Raw genomic sequence first — 19315 nt, 5'->3', positions numbered from 1 at the left:
AAGGCGACAAAAGTTCCACATAATCTTTATCAGACCAGTGGACATATTGTTTTATTTAGGTATGTAACAAGGAAAGCTGATGGGTAGCTGAGGACAGATTGAAACTTGCCGCAAGTCAGGCCATTAACAGGTCGGGGCTGTCATGCCAAAATCACGCTAATTCAACACAATGGCTGGTTTAAGAGTGTTAACAGACTGTTCTCTTATAGCCTTTCAAAACAAAACAAAAGTTATTTTATAATCACAATGCCGGATCAACAGCCAAGGTTTTAATTTTATTGTTGGAAAATAATTGCTGGGATACAGTTATGAAGTATTGCTACATGGGCAATAAAAAAGAAACCTGTCCAACAAAACTGTAATTATTTTAATACACATATTGCTTTTAACAGCAATTTGAAGTAAACATCAACCACCTTTGCAGTTCACAACTAGTGAAGAATTTATAGTGCTTATAAAGTTGTATCCAAAATATACCGTATTCATTCTCTATAGAACATTTTGAAGACAGTCTAATATTATAATTACACATTATATTGTAGCTGTATCTTTCCACCACTATAATTAAGGCTATTCCAGCATTCCCATTACAGATCACTCCAGTCAAGATTCTAGTATGGACTGGCTGTTTCACAAAATCTTCATGAGATGTTTTCAAGAACTTATTCAAACAGAGCAGCTCACCAAAATAATTGAGAAGACAAGTTGAACTGACATCAACTGCAAAAGCTGGCGAAGTAACATATTTCTCACAATGAGATTTTCTATCTGACCATGTGTTATTACTGATGTATAGCAAGGACAACTCACAAAGTTGGCGGACAAGTGACTTCTTAGTAAAAGTAGCACTTTGTCCTCCAAGTTAATCTGTAAAGTCTGAGTCTTGTCTTCATGCATTTAAGTTTTTCACAGTATAGTAACACTACCTGGGATTTCTTCAGCAAGTTGGAAGAGTCCCTTGCACAAAGATAGGTGGAAAGAGCATGTCACGCAAAAGCACATAAGATAAAGTTGTTCTACTGAACACATTTTTCAATAGAAAATACAGATGGTACTCATAATCTTCTGCTAACACAGTGACCCATAATTGTACCACCAGTCTGTGAGGTCCCATACAATTTCTAGTTATCTTCAATCATTTCACTCATATTCATGAAAAATCTGTGGCAAACCAGAATCGTACTTCACTCGAAGGCAGCTTACTCCCACAAGCAAGACTGGAAATACTGCATTGCAGAAGATTATCTCCTTTCAGTACAACCAACATCTCCTCCAATTTATTCCACGCTCTATACATAAATGGACAGAGCTGAGAGAACATAAATAGCAGAAAGAAAATGGTAAGTCACAGAGTTCAGGTACAGCTCCCTCAAAACCCATACTCTTCACTCATTTATTGCCCACAGTAGTACTGATTTAATCACAAACGTCTTTACGAGAGACAAGAACTTCAGATTTTAAGCCTTCAGGTTGATCTTGTGCCAAAACTTAACAAGCTCAGAACGCCACTTAAAAAGTGTGAGTCACATGTATAAATATTTATCAGCAAAATCGCTGGATAGCTGCAAATTCCACTGAGCCTAAAATGTCAAGTGTGTGGTATTTCATGTTAAAGAATCTCCATAATTCCAAGCATCATTCATACCACTTAAAATTAAATCAGATACATACATAAGTGCTATAACTTAGAGGGAGGGGCAATGAAGACATGCACTAACACTTAAGCGCTTTCAATTATTAATTCTTGAAACCTCACAGCCACATGGAGGAGCTGCTGCCTGGTGAAATGAAACTGCAGGTGCCAGTGGAAAGCTGGAGCTACTGATACGTTGCATATTATTTGCTTTTTTAAAAAAAGTTATACTGATTGCACGTTTTCCTTCAAACATTTTCTTCTAGACTTACATTGCATATTCTTCATATATTAGATTGTAAGCTATAAAAATGCTGCTTCATGTGCCTGTTTCACATGTTGATGAGCATAATGTACACATTAAGAAAAATAAATGCTCTTTCTAATCAGATCTGTTCTCTGGATCAACTTCAGCCTTTTCAAGGGGCTTGCGGCATGTTTTTCCTAAAACTTTTCAGACATTTCTTTAAAACGAGAAAGTTACTTCTAAAAAAGCAGCAGCATGCAGCCTAAAACGGCATATGACAAACAGAAGTAATGAAATTGGCCAAGTCCAGAGGAGATTCAACTTAAGTTTCCATTTAGATCAACATCCCTTGGGCTCCATCTGTGATAAGGCATATTCTCCCCACCCTTCATCCTCAAATGTCTGCTGACATAAAAGCATAGCAAGCCAACAGCATGAGATGATCCCAAGTCATCAGGCTCCTCTCACAGTCCCATTGTCACGTGTGGCAATTCTGCACAGGAACACTCCCATCTATTTCTGTAATTAGGTCTGCACAAGAACAGGTCATATCAGACAACGCTTCTGTGAACAAAATGCATGAAAGCACATACTTACGGGCGAAAATTGGAAAAATTACACCAAGGAATATTTCAAAGCAGTTAAGGAAGTTTGGGATTTTCCCATCTGCAGAGCAAAAGCTGCAGCCTGCAAAAGGGTTTGTTTCTGGGTAACCTCAGCAACAATCACTTCCTTTGGAGCATGCTTGCATTTCCTGCTGCATTTGTCCATCTGCGAAGGGGCAATACTCCTACACACGTTACAGGTATTGATGACGTAAGTGCAGATTTGTCATGCATCTTAAGTGCAAAGCACACAGAACGAGCACCTCATGTTGGCTACCGGTCAATGCACCTGATATGAGGATGACCTGAGGATGGATATTTTCAATTACTGATGACATCATTTGGGATTATTTTCCTGATTTAATTTTATCAATGCCTTTTCTAATCACCTCTATATCACAGTCCTGAAAAATAATTTAAAAAGTAACCTCTCCTCTAAGACCAGCACATTCCTCAAGATGGAATGGAGCCTGCAGAGAAGAAAAAAGTTTGGTTTGGCACTGGAACATTATGAAAAAGAGAGAGAAGAGGATGACATTAGCCAAACCCAGGAGAAAGAAAAGTCGCCTAGCTATAAAAACCACCATCTTGTTCAACATGTTGCATTCAAACCCAAATTCTACACAATCAATTCCAAGTACAGAATTTTCAAGTGAGCTACAGGTGAAGCAATCACTATTGGAGTAAATGGTGCCTTGTATGAATGGATCAGGCTTGGAGGCCAGAGAGGTGAAAGCAGAAGAAACCAGAAGAAAATGGCTATTTGGCAATTTTCGTGTCAAATGCTCCTTAGTGTATTCTCTTCCAACAGTCTATTTGTAGTCTAGTGCAAAGCCATGTTTCATTCTCTTCAGTCCTGATGATACTTTTCTGCAACGACTTTGCATTCATACTGCAAATCAAGCACAAAAAAATTAAGCTGTAAATGCTTCAGAGAATGATATGCAAACACAATTCTTGGCTAAAAATAATGATAATAATAATGCAGCTGGGTGGACCCAACAGATGAGTTTCATTCTTCAAATGCCCCACAACTACCAGTATTCTAGTGATCTGTGCTTATAAAGTAAGCAGGCAACAGTTCCTGTACCATTTCTAAAAGAAGCAGAAGTAGTACAGAATTGAATTCCTATAAATTAGGCATTTAATACTGCACTTCTAGAGAAGATGTTCATACTTATTTGAATCACATTCACACCTGAATGGGCAACCAGAACCTTTTTCAAATGGGAATACCTGACTTATCGTCCTTTCCCAAGTAGTGAGGTTGGCAGCGGTAGTGCCATGATTGTACCGCCACTCCCAGAGAGGCATCCCAGCAAGGCTTGCACAACGAAACAGCCTCCCTGCCGCCAAGAAGCCTCTATGGAGCTGAACAGACTTATACAACCCAAAAGGGTCACACATGTTTGAATTTCCCACCACCAGCATAAGATGCGATTGGCAGGGAGGAAGATGACTATTGTTGGCTCCTCCCCAACCACACCCCTACTGTGCCAGCAGCAGCAGTTCAAACACTGCGTCCAGGTGCCAGAGGAGGCCGGAAGCGGCTGCACATCAGCGGTTTTGCCTCTCCACCAGGGTAAGCGCTCTGGAGAAAGCAAATGCACTGGTGGAAGCCCGCACTTCTCCCACAAGCCCTTTTGGCCCCCTTACCTTTGGATGCAGCTTCATCATTCATAAGCATGCTACAAACAATATAATACACTAACTTACCATTGCCAGCTGCCGGCCAATGTTCCCCATCGTTATTCCACCAGCAAAAAATATACATGGTAACCAAGAACGAACATAAAGAAAGTCAGGTGAAGTGTACCTAAGGAAAGAGACAAGTCATGTATTATTTGTTAGACCTAAACACAACAGAGCATACAAAACTCCAGTATGTTCAGGCTGTGAACTGAATTGAACTGGAGTGGTTCAAATAACCATTTATAGCAATACACAGTCCTATTTCTGAAGAATGATGCAGTAGAATCTGGCCTACTTTCCTGCACCCTGCCACTTAGCAGTAATTTAAAAAGGCCCATATGATGCCTAAGAGGGCATTCATGCTTATGGTATAAAACTGTGGCACACCAGTTGAGGAACTGCAAGTTCCAGCACAGCAGTTACTTCACTGGGAGTGGCAAGACACCTTATGCAAACCCTTAGGAATTACTCTCTCTTATTAATAATGCTGCATGTAGGAACAATGGAGCAGGAATTACCAGAAAGTGCAGAAGGACACAGTCTGAACAGCAACAGAGTCAGGCAAATTACTTTCTGTATCTTAGGTTGCAACATTAGAGTCAAACTAGGTGAGATCTTGAAAGATTCACGATGAAATTTTCTGCTTTTGTTTTTAATTTTTAAAAGCAATCCTGGTAGGGTGGAAAAACTATTTGAATCAGAGCTGAAGCAATGAGAGAGGGATCGCCAACCCACATACAGTTATTTGAGTTATGGAGGAAACCTTACAAGTATTTGCAATGCATACATAGGCTCTTACAGAGATCTATTTGCACTGGAGGGAAAAGGGAATGCTTACCCCCTGCCTTGGCTGCTTAAAAAAAAACAACAGTCTGTATCACATGCCTTCATATGTAATGACATCCATTGACTCCAATGAGTGTCGGGCATGGTGAGCTGATGATGGAAGAAGTCAAGCAGTTTTAGCATCCAACAAATAAGCCAGACACAACCATTACTGAATATAATTTCACTGTGCATTATATACATACATATACTCACTGATAAACTCCATTGTAGACCAGAAGTTGAGTCACCAGTGTGGCCAAAAATGCAATTCCTATACCTAGGCCAAAGCCACTCCGAGACCTATCGAATGTCCACCACAATCCAATCGAAAGTGCTGCTAGTGTCAGAGATAACTGGATGTTGTTGGCAAAATCCACTTTCTGTGAACATTGTTAAGGGTCCAATTCAGAAGGCCATGGAAACATGAATTTATTGATACCTCTTCTCACATTCTGAAATTTTCAGGCACGCCAGCCTTTAATACCTTCTGTCAATCAACAGAAACTCTATTTTTTCCCCAGAATAGTTGTCAGTAGTGGTATTTTATGCTTGCTGACGTTATGGATGATACATTTTGAGCTGTGCTACATATTTATTAAAGATTTATTTCAAACATGTCTTTCAAACTGTTGCATATCACAGAATGCTTTGTGTATGCAATCCAAGTGGCTGGGAAGGCCTTGGTATAACTTTCACACTCCCTACAAAGTTAAGGTATTACCTCCAACTTAATTCTTGTAGAGAAGGATACAGCACTGGCATGATTTATACCAACAAAGACTGCTACACATCGCATCACACTGGACCATTCCCGCTTAAATTTATGTGGCTCGCCTAAATGTCTGTCAATGCAGGGGTATAATAACCCAATCACAGCTGGAAAACAAATAAAACAAAACAAATACTGAAAACATTGTGCCAGAAATGTCGGCATACAAATTCATGCAGGACTGTTAACCATTGTGTTCCACCTAGGAAGATGTTCTTACTATTTGAATTTAGTGTTCATTTTCTTGGGACACATTCTAGACAAAGCTACCTTTGCCATGTGGTGGGGTACCTTTGAATCCAATCCAGGGATTTCAGTATTTTTTAAAAAGACATACACAAAATGATCAATCCAAACCAATTTAAGACCACAAGATGTGTGTGCCGAATTTTTAAGCATAAAATAAATACGAAGTCAAGTGAAGAAGCAGAGCTATAAAAAAAGGAGGTATGATAGACAGTTGACAGATAAAATGTGTCTATAACCATGACCAAACTATTCCAAGCACTCCCAAGAAGGACAAAAATCAATGTATTAAGACAAGCCATGCAGCCAATTTCTTTCAAATCTTTCTTTATCTTTATCTTTATTAACCTTTAATAGGCATAAATAGATCAAGATTTACAATCTTTCAAATCAAGGTCCTCCATAAAACCTGTGTTTATCAACTCCCCCAAAGGTAAGTAATTAGATAATGTGAGACAACTAGTCTTGAAGACTGCCGTTAGCCATAATATCTGTTTGCTAGACAACAGATCTGTTTATTAATCTGTACCATGATCCCACAAGGAGAGCCTCAGGCAAGGACCAGTTTTATCATGGGGGTTTATATGCAATCAAATCTTCCATCAATGCCTCCTCCAACCACTATGCCAAGAGGAACCCACTGATAAAATGATATTATGCAACAACTTAATCCATGAAAGTAGGTGCTGAAATATATTGGGGAGGGGGAGATTCAGAAAGGGCTTATTTTTCACTTCTGCTTCTTTAAAAATTGCTTCCTGAGTTTTTGCTTGGGACATAGTAGGACCCATAGCTTATAGAAATTCACCTCAAACACGAGACTCGGCATGCCATGCTCACTTACAGACATTTTTCTCAGACCACATATTTGCTACACATCAGTTGGACAGCAGCACAAAATTAAGCATGTTACTGATGGCTGCTCAATCCAGCTGAATTGAATCAAACCAATCTTCTTCTTAGACCTTTCCAACGCTTCCTAACCTACAAGAGGGTGTAACAGGCAATAAGATTTTTTATGGAACACATATCTGTGCTTTCTTAAGCCATGTGTCTCAAACTTTTGAACCAGAGCTTCTCTGAAGTTTTACTCTTGGCAGGCATTATGACAAATTCTGAGAAGTGTTCAGAACTCTTCCAACCACCACTTCCCGAGACGCAAAATGTCCCTTAGACAACTTCTGCATGTTAAATTCGTAAACCACCAATAGCCATCATTTTTGGCAGTCGATAGCAGCAGCTATAAAAGTTAGGTTAAATGGGGAAGTCAGCATCATAGCACTTGATCATTGCTGAATCAGACATCCTACTGAGGATGCAGCATTTGTTTGTGGGTGGATCCCCATACGGAACATCACAACCCTATTGCGGTACCCCCTGTATGCACAAGTCGGTTACCAATGCATCAGATATTATAGTAAGTGTAAACGACTGTCCACCTCAAATTCTTTGGCTCAGGCGTACAGAGAAACCTGGTGGGAATATAAGCAGTATGCACAGATTTCATGCGACTGCCCAGCATGCCTGGATATAACTTGTGCATTCACACTATGGGGAAAAGGGAGAAAATATGAGCTCTTATGGACTGCAATGAATCCACAACAAGTTCCCACAGTACAACTGATCTGACATACCTGATGCTGTTCCACAGCCAAGTGGTACCCACCAAGCTGAAGAAAAGATACTTGTGATCACATCCGGTGGAAACAAAGTGACGTTTCTCTGAATCTGCAGCAAGTTTAATACTAATGCAAGAAAGACACCAATTAAAAACAGGACTATTCCACGGATCACCAAGTTCAGGCTGCGGCTGGTTATTGAAGAAATGTACGGGCCACGCTTCTTCCGTAGGAAAGATTGTGTATTGTCATCTGCCATGGCCTCATGCATTCTGACAACATTCAGAAATCTTGAGTCCATAAAAGAGGAAGAACCAAGTCGTAGAAATATTGTCACACATTCAGGAGGTACTCCAAATCCTGTTCAAAAATAGTAATGTAACTTAAGCAATCATAGAATACATATACACCATGTTGAATCAACACAGAAATTCTTAAGTCAGGAGGAATTCTACCAGGAATTCTACCGCCAGTTTTCAAACTGTGTGCACTTGAAATACCTAGATAGGCAATTCAGGAAAGAATTCTAGGTACTTGATAATGGGACCCCAGAATGATCTCCAAAACCTAATTATTATTATTTGTCTTTGACATTATTTTCTCTAGAGAGGTATCAGATTTCTTAACAGGCATGAATGTGACTGCATCCACATAAATGGTGAACACTGAATGAGGTTTTTGCTCAATTCTCCATATGCCTTGGCTGGCTTGCACAACATGGTTGACTGCTGAAACAGAATAATGGGGAAACTGCCAAATACTTGTGTTATTTGCACTGCTCTGAGGATTAAAACAGCCTTTTGCCTGTGCTTTGGTTTACATAAAAGTGAGGAGGCAAAGCTCTGAAGCAGTTGAGTCCATTTAAAATGTTCTCCTTTTAAGAACAGTTGACATCCAACTGACTGGTGCAAAGCTCCACATTGAGTTATTCCACCAGTTTTCACCAGCATTTAGCTAACTCTACAATTAAAGGGAAGAAGAAGAAGAAGAAGAAGAAGAAGAAGAAGAAGAAGAAGAAGAAGAAGAAGAAGAAGAAGAAGAAGAAGAAGAAGAAGAAGAAGAAGAAGAAGAAGAAGAAGAAGAAAGAAGAAAGAAGAAGAAGAAGAAGAGTTGGATTTATATCCTTTTCTCTCCTGCAAAGGGAGACTCAAAGGAACTTTGATAATCTTCCCTTTCCCTTCCGGACTCTCCTGCAACAAACGCTTTTCCCTTGTGAAGAATCAAAGATTATGCCAGGGCTGAGAGAGCTCAGAAAGACCTGTAAGCTTAAAGCCCAGGGGTAGGGAACCTCTGACTCTCCAGATGTTCAGGAACTACAATTCCCATCAGCCTCTGTCAGCATGGCCAATTGGCCATGCTGGTAGGGGCTGATGGGAATTGTAGTTCCTGAACATCTGGAGAGCCACAGGTTCCCTACCCCTGGGCTAGGCACAGGTCACCCAGCTGGCGTGTGTTGGAGTGTATAGGCTAATCTAAATTCCCCAGATAACCCTCCACAGCTTAGGTGGCAGAGCGGGGAATCAAACCCGGTTCCTCCAGATTAGAGTACACCTGCTCTTAACCACTACTGCTAAGATGAACATATTATCTACCACATTAAGACAGAGATTAGGTGATCCTGTGTTAGTTACGCTGTCCAGCTTGCTTTCTTTTTTCAATATATTCCTTATCATTCTGGCTGTGAATGAAAGACCAAGACCAAGGGTGGGTTTGTGACTCAAACATGTTCATGGCAAAATTCATAACAGTAGTTATTAAGATGTGATTTACAAACAATTGAGACTTCAGGCAACAGACTGAAGATGATATACTAAAACAGTGTCTAGTGTACTCAATATATACAACACAGCAATTTATGCAATCCAGTTGTACAATTCTAAAATTTTTACATACTTTTCAGCCATGGCTGGCTCTCACAAGGCAGTTCAAAGAGACAATATCTAACTGAAGTAACTATTAAATTAAAAGCAAGAAGCCAATGTACAAAAGGAAGAAAACCAAAAGGGTATAATAAAACAGACTGAATTATCTAATTGTTGTAGACCAAGAAGAAATTAGTCTCCAGCTGTTTTTCTTAACAATGGCAAAGTTGGGGTAATTGGGGGATGACCAACATGCCCTCCCAGTTCTCTTGGCATCTAGGAAACTACTTATCATGTAGTGTAAATCTTGCTACTGATACTATGTGCAGCAATGAACCACAGAATAGGCACTACTGTGCTTATAACTGCACAGAACAGCACTTTCACAACCTTCTAAAAATGCTGGTGATGACCAACTACTAGCTGAAGTCTATATAAGGTGAAAGTTAGTCACATCAAATCTGATAATTACCAGAATATGAAATACCGTGGCAAAATCATCTTAGATGACAACATGGTATGGGCTTGGCATACCCACTACATAGCTGAAAAAGTGACCTTTTAAAAAAGGTAATTCAAATCACTCCACAAGTAGTACAGACATACTTCACAAGTTAAACCGCATAGAGCAGTTGAGAAAGCTGCCCTGTCCCCACCAATTCTGCCTACAACATCCTCTGGATATCAATGGCAGAATTCCTTTCCCAGATACCTTTTTCCAACTTGTCAGTCAAATCTCTTGTTCTACATGGATTCAGTGTCACATTCATGTATAACAAGCATTCTGACTGGGCAAACAGCTAAAGCCAACCTGGAAGTTAAACTTGGGGGACCCGGAATGTGGTGTTTTGTACACTCCGAAGCTGCCAGCCATTTGCCTCTTTTGATCATTCTTATTCATGAGCAAGGGGAAGAGATGTAGCAGCAAAAAGCTGTTTGTTTCCCCTCTACAGTTTCTTGTTGTGCAGAGACTCCATATGCATTGACCTGTCTGCAGCTGGAGAGAACCGCTGGCCTGTCCTTCGACACTGTACAGAATTCCCAAACAAGCACAATTAAAACAATTGGCATTCTCTTCCACAAGCTAATATCATCTGCTGCAGGGTTCCATTCATTCAGCACAAAGAGACTTGACCCATGTAATCTTTACTCCAAACTAAAGATTTTAAGGTTGTTTCTGGTCCATCCAGCCCCCCCCTCGCCCCCGCCCCCCCCACAGACACTTTTTTCCATAGGGTCTACTTTCATTTTTCCAACAGAAAAATTCAGAAATTTGTGGGAGTACTGAAAAAAAAATCCTATAAAACATTCTCTCTTTTGTAACGAATGAAAGATGAGGCTCTGCTCACGCAAAACATGTAGTGTGAAATCTGAAAATCCATAGCATTTAAAAATTGGTTGCATCCAGGGAAAGAACTGTCTGAGGTCTGCATGTGGAGCAATCTCCTCCCCTGAGCAGCTATTTCAAATCATGTTTGAAATGAACCACACTTGGAGCAGTACAGATCAAAGACTGACCCCCATTTCATTTTATTTCATTTATTAGATTTTATGGACCGCCCAACCCCCCAAAGGGCTCTGGGCAGTGTACAACAATCAATACACAATAAAATACAAATTATGAACAACAAACATTAAAATCCCTTAAAACACAATAGCAGCAGTATCACAGAGCCGATAATAATTCATATTAATCATTAATAATCAGTAGTAATCAACGGTGTCCGATTCTAAGCCCGGGAGGGGGCCCAGCAATGCCAACAACAGAGATGGAATACAGGGCAGTGCCAGAGATGGTATAAGCTGCAATACAGGGCATCAAGGGTGGGCGGCAATCCTCGGCCAGCCTCCCCAAAAAAAAAAAAAAAAAAAAAAAAAAAAAAAAAAAAAAAAAAAAAAAAAAAAAAAAAAAGCTTGGTGGGAATAATTGCCAAGTTTTACAGGCCCTGTGGAGTTCCCACCAAGGTCCACATTAAGAGGACCCCTAACAGCAGATGGAAGAGTCATTTCCCACCAGGCAGGGGCCAGGGTTTGCAGTAAGTCCCTGGGTCTCGGTAGAGGCCAGAGCAGCCATCGACTGAGGGCAGGGGACTGTCAGCTGAAGCGAGAAGCCCTTGTGCAGCGATCCTCTTTCATAACCTCGATGGGGTGGGGCATGAATAAGTGCACTGCTAGGTTCAAGAAAAGCATAGAGGTATGCCCAGATTTGTCCTTGATGGTTTGGGTACGGGCCTGGACTAGGAGGTGCAGAGGCACAGTGGCTCCCAATCTCTCTTTATGCAACAAGCTTCTGAAGCCCTCCTTGCCTGGACCCACTGAAAGGGAGGGATGGCCCTTAGAGCAAGGCCTGATGGGATTTTTCTTGGTTAAGTAAACCGTCCATCTGCCCTTGTGGCCAGAGGTGTAGCAAGGGGGGTCCTCCGCCCCCACCCTGCCCCCACACACCCAGAACGCCCTTGCCACACCCCCACAGGGACGCGCCCGGTGTGTTGGGCTCCCCCCCCCCCCGCCACAGCCCCTTGGAGCTACACCTCTGCTTGTGGCTGTACTGGTCACTTAGGTTGCAAACTTGGAGGTAGTGTAGTGGTTCAGTGCCACAGAAGGATATGGAAGACTCAAGTTCACATTTCCACTCTACTATGGAAGCCTGATAGGTGACCTTACACCATCTGCTTGCTTTCAGCCTAACCTAACATACTGGATTGTTATGAGGATGAAATGGAAGAGGGAGGAACAATTTTGAAAGTAATTCGGGTCCCCACTGGAGAACAAAGTGTGCTATAAATATTCAAACAAGCACTTGGCCATCTACTGATGAAAGCAGAATGTATAGAAAGCAGAATAATGTTTAGACTTATGGACCTATGAAGTGCTTTGGTTACACTTCAGAAAAGTACAGTGTAAACACACAGAAATAGTTACTGTTCACCTCTATTTTAGTTATGTGAATCCCCTTGATAGAAATAAGCATATCTGGAAAAAAAAACAGCTATAAGATTCTCTGTTGCCACAGAATCCAGAAGGACATAAAACAAATACACATCTCATAGTGCAGCAAGAACTGCTGTGGAAGGAAAGAGAGTTCTTGGGAACATGTCTGTCTCACAATGCGAAAGAAAAACTGGCTACTGGCCTGTAGCCTACTTAGATGGAATACTATGTTGGAATACTTAGTATGGAATACTTAGTATGGAATACTTAGTATGGAATACATTTTCCCGAATGCCATCACTCTGTTAAACAAATAATTCCCTCGATAATGTCAAACTATTTATTATATATTTATTATATAATTACTGCACTACTTTTTTCATCATTCCTATTACTCATCTCCTCCCACTTATGACTGTATGACTATAGCCTGTGCTGACATTTTATCTTATTTTAAGATTTTACATTTTATGCTTTCATTACTATTGATTGTTTCCTGATTGCTTACTAGACCTATATGACAATCATTAAGTGCTGTACCTTATGATTCTTGACAAATGTATTTTTCTTTTATGTACACTGAGAGCATATGCACCGGAGACCAGAATTCAACTTTGTGTGTCCAATCACACTTGGCCAATAAAGATTCTATTCTATTCTATTCTATTCTATTCTATTCTATTCTATTCTATGTATCTACCACACTGCCGGGGGGGGGGGGGGGGGAAGGGAAACTCTACTGTCCTTAATGGAAACTTCCTCCTGAAGTTTCTCTTATCTGTAAAATTGACTCCCAGCAGATAAGCCACTAATCCAACCTTGTCTAAAAGGTGAGCTGCAAGGTGTTGAGATAGTAATCTGTTGCAGCTGTATTTAGCTCAGTTTCCAATCTTTTTTGTTAAATAAAGAGGAATCAACACAACAGGAGCGTTTGGAAGTGAAACATACCGATTTCTTCCTGATCTTCCTTGTGTCCCAATGTCACTAGGAACGACTAGAAATACCACATAAATCAGGAAAACATCTGATCTAAGCCATGTTGTATCACAAAAGCTTAAAAATCCAGTGTGTAGCAACAAGAATGGTTCCTGCACATTCCACATTAATAGACCCCTTTTCAACGGAAAGCTAAATCTAGCATTCAGATTTCTGCAAATCCTCAAGAAGCAGCTTTTCAGACCCAAAGCTTATTGGGAGTTTGGAACTGCTTCGCACTATATTCAAAACAAACAGATTAATGTCTTTGAGAGTTTCTGGTTTCACTTAAACAGCTTATTTTAAATTGGACTTTTGTTAATGCTGTTATGACCTGGCTGCTAGTATATTTTCTTTTCATATCCACGCTAAAAAATCATTGTCACTGGAATAAAAGTTTGTCTTTTACAGGGCCAAAAAACATAAGATAGGCATTATATTACTAATTTTGCCATAGGTTAAATAGAGTATCTTAGAGTATTAATAGAAAGGGAATGGGGACAACTGACAGGAATCTACGAAAAATTTGAGGTTGATATTAACTTAATGGCATGGATTTGGGGTGATTCCAGAGGGGTGGCCTTTAGTCTACTGCCATAGAAACAGCCTTGTGACATCTTAAAGATGAACAGATTTATTGCAGGAGCAGCTTTTGTGGACAGTTCATGAAGTAATGAGCTCCAGTCCACAAAGCTGATGCTACAATAAATCTACCAATCTTCAAAATACAAGTAGTTCCTTTTGTCTTGGAGGTTAGACTAAGGGGATGCATTTTTTTTCAACCTATAATTCTAAGAAAAAACCAATTCTAGGTTCTGGAATTACATTCAATAGGTTGAGCTAACAGAACTGTACAACACTCAAAGTTGCTACAGATGAAACATAAATGGTATTGATGTTTCTGGCTACCATCAGTTTTCCTTTTTAAAAAGACAGGCAGGATAAAAATCTTAGTAATAAGTGTGACTTATCACTGCCCCCTTCCCCCCATCATTTTTAGCTGCCAATATTTCACTACAAAATTCACATGTGGGAGAAAAGAAGGTTAAAAAACAAATAAAAGTGAAACAGCCAAAGTTCAACCTCTTGAGCAACAGGGCTCAACTGCAACAGGGCAGACATTTAAGCGACAAATGTATTTATGCCAGAGCTGTGTAGCACTGGCAACACAGTACACAGGGAAAACAGCATATTTAAGAGGCATTTTTTACTCTTAGAAAGGAGCTCCTTGTTGAGCGAATTTTCAGTTGCACAAACATTTCTTTGGGGATAACAGCGTTATGAAATAATGCTGTGAACAACTGTATTTAACCTACTTACACAGTCTGCCTTTCTGCATGGTGTTCTGTAAGGAGACTGTATCTTATTGAGAGCTTTCCCTTTCCATCTGAAACCCCAGCTCAGTCAGCTACCTACCACCTGCTATATATATTGCTATGTGCCCTGCCACTAACAGTAATATTAATCTACTCTACCATTATGATCATCTTTAGGGTTCTGGCATCAGGTGCTTCTGATATGAGGTAAGGTGTATAGCAACCTGAAAAAAGCCTTTCTTGATCACCGCATGAAGCCTATGGAATTCCTTCCCCACAAAGATTCATTTCCTACTATCTAAATGTTGATAGCATTTGAGATGTCACTGGACTTTTGTCTTTTACCAGTAGATAAAAACGTTTCTGTTTGGCATTCTCTCTGTCCCTTCCTCCCTTCTTATGTGTCTTGTTTAATTCATGTTTTAATTGATAGGTGCTCATATTTTTAAGCTGGTTGAAATATTTTTGATTGTTGCTCGCTTTAACTTGTGTAGAAAGACAGCATTAAAATGTTTTAAATAAAATACATAAAAATAATGGAAGACCATGATGAACCTCAGTTATCCTATGCCCTGCAGGCATCCAGAGGCCTAATTTATGGAATGCGTGTGCCTTCTAGAAATAGCCTATATATCACAGTCTTTGAAAAGAACAGGGCATTATGTATCTGTGTACATAATGAAGAACAGAAAAAAAGGTTCTTACATACACATATTAATTTAAGATAGGTTTACACACAGGTGAGATTACTCCATCACTTAAACTACACAACCCAGAGCCTTCATTTACTTCCAAATGGATCCAGAAATAATGTACAAATGGAATGTAATTCAACCTCATCCAACATGAGAATAGAGGATATTTCAGTAACTCGGGTGCCAGTGTGGTGTAGTGGTTGAGAGCGGTGGACTCTAATCTGGAGAACCAAGTTTGTTTCCCCACTCCTCCACATGAAGCCTGCTGGGTGATCTTGGGCCAGTCACAATTCTCTCAGAACTCTCTCAGCCCATGTGGAGGCAGGCAATGGCAAACCACCTCCAAACATCCCTTGCCTTGAAAATTCTACGGGGGTGCCATAAGTCAGCTGTGACTTGATGGCACTTTTTTTGCAGACCACCAACTGTAAATGCAGTCTGGTTGCACCCTACATGAGCATACTATAATTTATATAGTGTTTTACCATGTGGCTTACTAAGCAGATGAACATAAATATTGGACCAACACATTTTAGCCTGGTTTATTAGCTAGCCATTATTTGTAGCCACCTCAAACTTGTCCAATTCAGGATGGTTCCTCTTCTTTCTTCTGGGAGGAGAACCACATGCTATTTAGTACATCCGGAAAAAGTTCCTTGGGAAGAAAAACATTGTGGGGGAAATGGGGAAGGACAGTCACTGTTGACAAGAATGCAAGTGGATTTATGGAACACAGTAATTCCAAATGTATAAATTTTGCTATATTTTATGTGGTAGCAGCAGTAGTATCTGAATGCCAATATATGTTAACTTATTTTTGTCCGAATATGATTGATCAAAAATATGTTACAGGTAATTCCAATGCCTCCTTTGGATGTATTTGAAGAGATGTGGCTAAGCAGATAGTTGTACAACCTTGAGAATTTCACTATAATTTGGGCAATAGTTTTCATACATCTTTAAAAAGGGTTTCTTTCCTACTTGGACAGTTCATTCCATGCGGTCATTTTAAAGATAATGTCAAGTGATGTGATGAACAACATGTGACTATCCATTGTCAAAAACTCACACAAAAATGTCTACTACTCAGCTCCCAGTACTATATACTCTGAATGGACCTAGCATGAGATAAACTTTATAAAGGGTCTAACTTCTTCAGGCCCTGAAATGGATGGCTCAGGCTAGCCCAATCTCAACAGATCTCAGAAGTTAAGCAGGGTCATCCCTAGTTAGTATTTGGAAGGGAGACTTCCAAGGAATTCCATAGTTGCTACACAGAAGTAGACCATGGCAAACCGCCTCTAAAAGCCCATGTTGGCTGCACTTTGACAGCACCTTCCTTCACCACAACTTCTTGAGATCATTGAGGAGAAGCCAGTACAAGCTTCTATGTGCTTTAAGGAAAAAGGTTAGCCAAGATACATCTTTGATTCTTCAACCTTCTAAATCACAACCAGATAAAAGTTACTGAAGACTAATCAACCTTTTAAATAAAAACACATTTTAAATTTTAAAAGCCTCTTAATTATTTTATTAGCTGCCTTAATTATTTTATTAGCTGCCTGAACTTGCAGAACAGACAACATAATATAGGTTTTGTTGGGGTGGGATCTTTTAAAGCAGGCATATAGAATTGAGGACCATTTATTCTTTTGTTTATTTCCTTCTTGACCTGATTCAAGACACTCTCCCACATTTTTCCCTCTTTGATTTCCTCTTCTATAAAAATAAGATTTATAATGCACTATGCACAAAATCTTTCTATAAATGACAACATAATACATAAATATTCAGTTTGAAGGTATTAATATTTATTACTTAAACACATACAAATAATTTACTGGAGAAAACAAAAGAAAAAACTTCTGGAAAGCCAACAGCCATCACCCCTATTCTTGTAATTTCATTTTGACTTTCCTTGTGACTTAACTATTAACTTGCATAGCTTCCTTACTGCACAGGAACTCTTTTCCAGTACTTAATCTAGAACGCACTGATGCTCTTGCCGTTTTATTCCCTATCCATAAAATGGGAAAAATGGGAACAACAGTAGGCTTTACACACCTCTTTATAGCCATGAATAATTATGCATAAACAGCCCACACATAGAAAACTGCTGCTCACAATTAACTGATCACTATGTCTAAGATGCAGTAAATCCAATATTGACTCTAGGTTCTTATTCAGGCTAGGAATGTGTTGCGTAGGAAGAGATTAGAGAAACAAGAGCACAGCCTGCCTCAAAAGGATGCACAGCTTCACTGATTTCTCTTCTTTACATTTTATTTTCTTTGCATAACGTGCTTTTAGATTTCATTTTTATCACAAGCAACCTATGAGTATTCCTAAAAAACACACACCCTTTTTTAAAAAGGAGCTTTGTGACACCTTAACAAAATTCCACCCTGGCATAAATTTGTATGGACCAGAGCCCCTTCAAATGCCATGTGCTGCTGCAACAAGGCAGTCACATATGAAGGGACATATGAGAGAGACATAAAAATAGACCCCATTGTCAAACTGCAGTGAAACGCAGGAAGCACAGAGTGAAATGTAATTATCTAAAATTCAAACGTAACTAACAAACGTTGAAACTATTTTAAGTAATCTGGCTAATAGGAATACACGGCAGGGAGTCCCATGTTTTAATCCTGTTCTTTCTTTTTCTTTCAGCACTCCTGTGTACGTTTGTCACAACGTACCCACAAGGCTTCCCCTCTGGAATCATCATGGAAGACACACTTTGGAAAGTAAACAATCGAAATAATACCCAACAGAAATAGTAAAATCCAGCATAAACTTATCAAACTACTTGGAAGGGATATGAAAAGGACAGTCCTGCTATCTTCCCCCTCCGGGGTTGGCCAACCCTTCTCCTACAACCCCCCACCCACCCACCCACCACCACCCGCCTCTCCTCACCATTCTCATACAATGGGGGGGAAAGGAGAGACCCAGGACAGCTCTGCGGCTCTCTGCAGCACAGACCTTGCTCCGCAACAGCGGCTGCCACCCAGGAAAGGTCATGGAGGCTCCTCGCCTGACTCCAGACCGCGCCTCGTCCACGCCCGCCCCCGTCTCCAACCCTCCCTGCCCACCGCAAAAGTCGCCCACTCCCCTCCGCTACTCACCCGGCCTGCGCCATCTTCACCCTCCCCGCCGGACGAGTCTCCGCCCCTCGGTTTTGCAGGGGAGCGCTTCCGCCCGGCTGCGAAGCCTGCAAGGAAGTCGGGAGCAGCCAGGGAAAGTGAAGGAAGGGCGCGCGAGGGGAGGAATTACAACTCTCCTCCACCTCCCTGCCCGCGTGTATTCATTTGCACGGCATGTTGGTTCTTCCCCGCCCCATAAACAAGAAAAGTAGTTTGAACAGAGGTTGCCCGTGTTTATTCCAGCATGAAGAAAAGAGGATGCTTACCTGGCAGAGGAGACGCCGTGATCGCAAAGTGAAAATGGGAAACCTCTTGTAGACACTAAACGCAAATATGTTGGAAAATAGGAAAATATTTTGCAGGCCAAACCAAGGTGTGTGTGTTTGCAGACACCCTGAAGGGTTTGCAAGACAGAAGGCGTTCAGAGGCGGTTTGCCACTGTCTAGACTAGAGAACCTAATTCTTTGTTGGCCTTCCATCCAAATATTAACCACAGCCAACCTGCTTACCTTCCAAGATCTGGCGAGATCAGGCTAGCCTGGGCGATGCAGGTGTAGTTGCCACTTTTCAGTAGTACAGTAACCTTTATTAGGCATCAAAAGAAATACACCAGATAAAATTAGACAAAACAAGAGAACTGGGAGGGATGTCGAAAGTGTACAAACATAATATATACAGAGAAGAAAGCCCATATAATTATTTCAGAATATTTATCAAGAAATTGGCCACCATTTCCAATAGCATGGGA

At 40.5% G+C, this 19315-nt stretch overlaps 1 protein-coding gene across 3 annotated transcripts; it reads right to left on the bottom strand.

Moving 5' to 3' along the window:
* Positions 1-256: 256 nt before the first annotated feature.
* Positions 257-18650, bottom strand: INSIG2 (insulin induced gene 2). 3 transcript variants are annotated; one of them, XM_048485715.1, is made up of 6 exons: positions 18550-18650; positions 7655-7999; positions 5757-5881; positions 5219-5385; positions 4202-4301; positions 257-3377 (listed from the first exon to the last, which is right to left on the bottom strand). In XM_048485715.1, exons 2-6 carry the CDS (start codon positions 7938-7940, stop codon positions 3336-3338), a joined length of 720 nt encoding a protein of 239 aa, XP_048341672.1. In that variant the 5' UTR covers positions 7941-7999; positions 18550-18650; the 3' UTR covers positions 257-3335. The 3 variants fall into 3 exon arrangements, with proteins under 3 accessions (XP_048341672.1, XP_048341673.1, XP_048341674.1); XM_048485716.1 differs by lacking the exon at positions 18550-18650 and adding an exon at positions 18407-18497; XM_048485717.1 differs by lacking the exon at positions 18550-18650 and adding an exon at positions 15989-16080.
* Positions 18651-19315: the final 665 nt, after the last annotated feature.

Source organism: Sphaerodactylus townsendi, linkage group LG02, assembly GCF_021028975.2.
Source record: "Sphaerodactylus townsendi isolate TG3544 linkage group LG02, MPM_Stown_v2.3, whole genome shotgun sequence".
Lineage (NCBI taxonomy): Eukaryota > Metazoa > Chordata > Lepidosauria > Squamata > Sphaerodactylidae > Sphaerodactylus > Sphaerodactylus townsendi.
The sequence above is the reverse complement of the archived record's forward strand: the minus strand, read 5'-3'. Positions and strand labels throughout refer to the sequence as shown.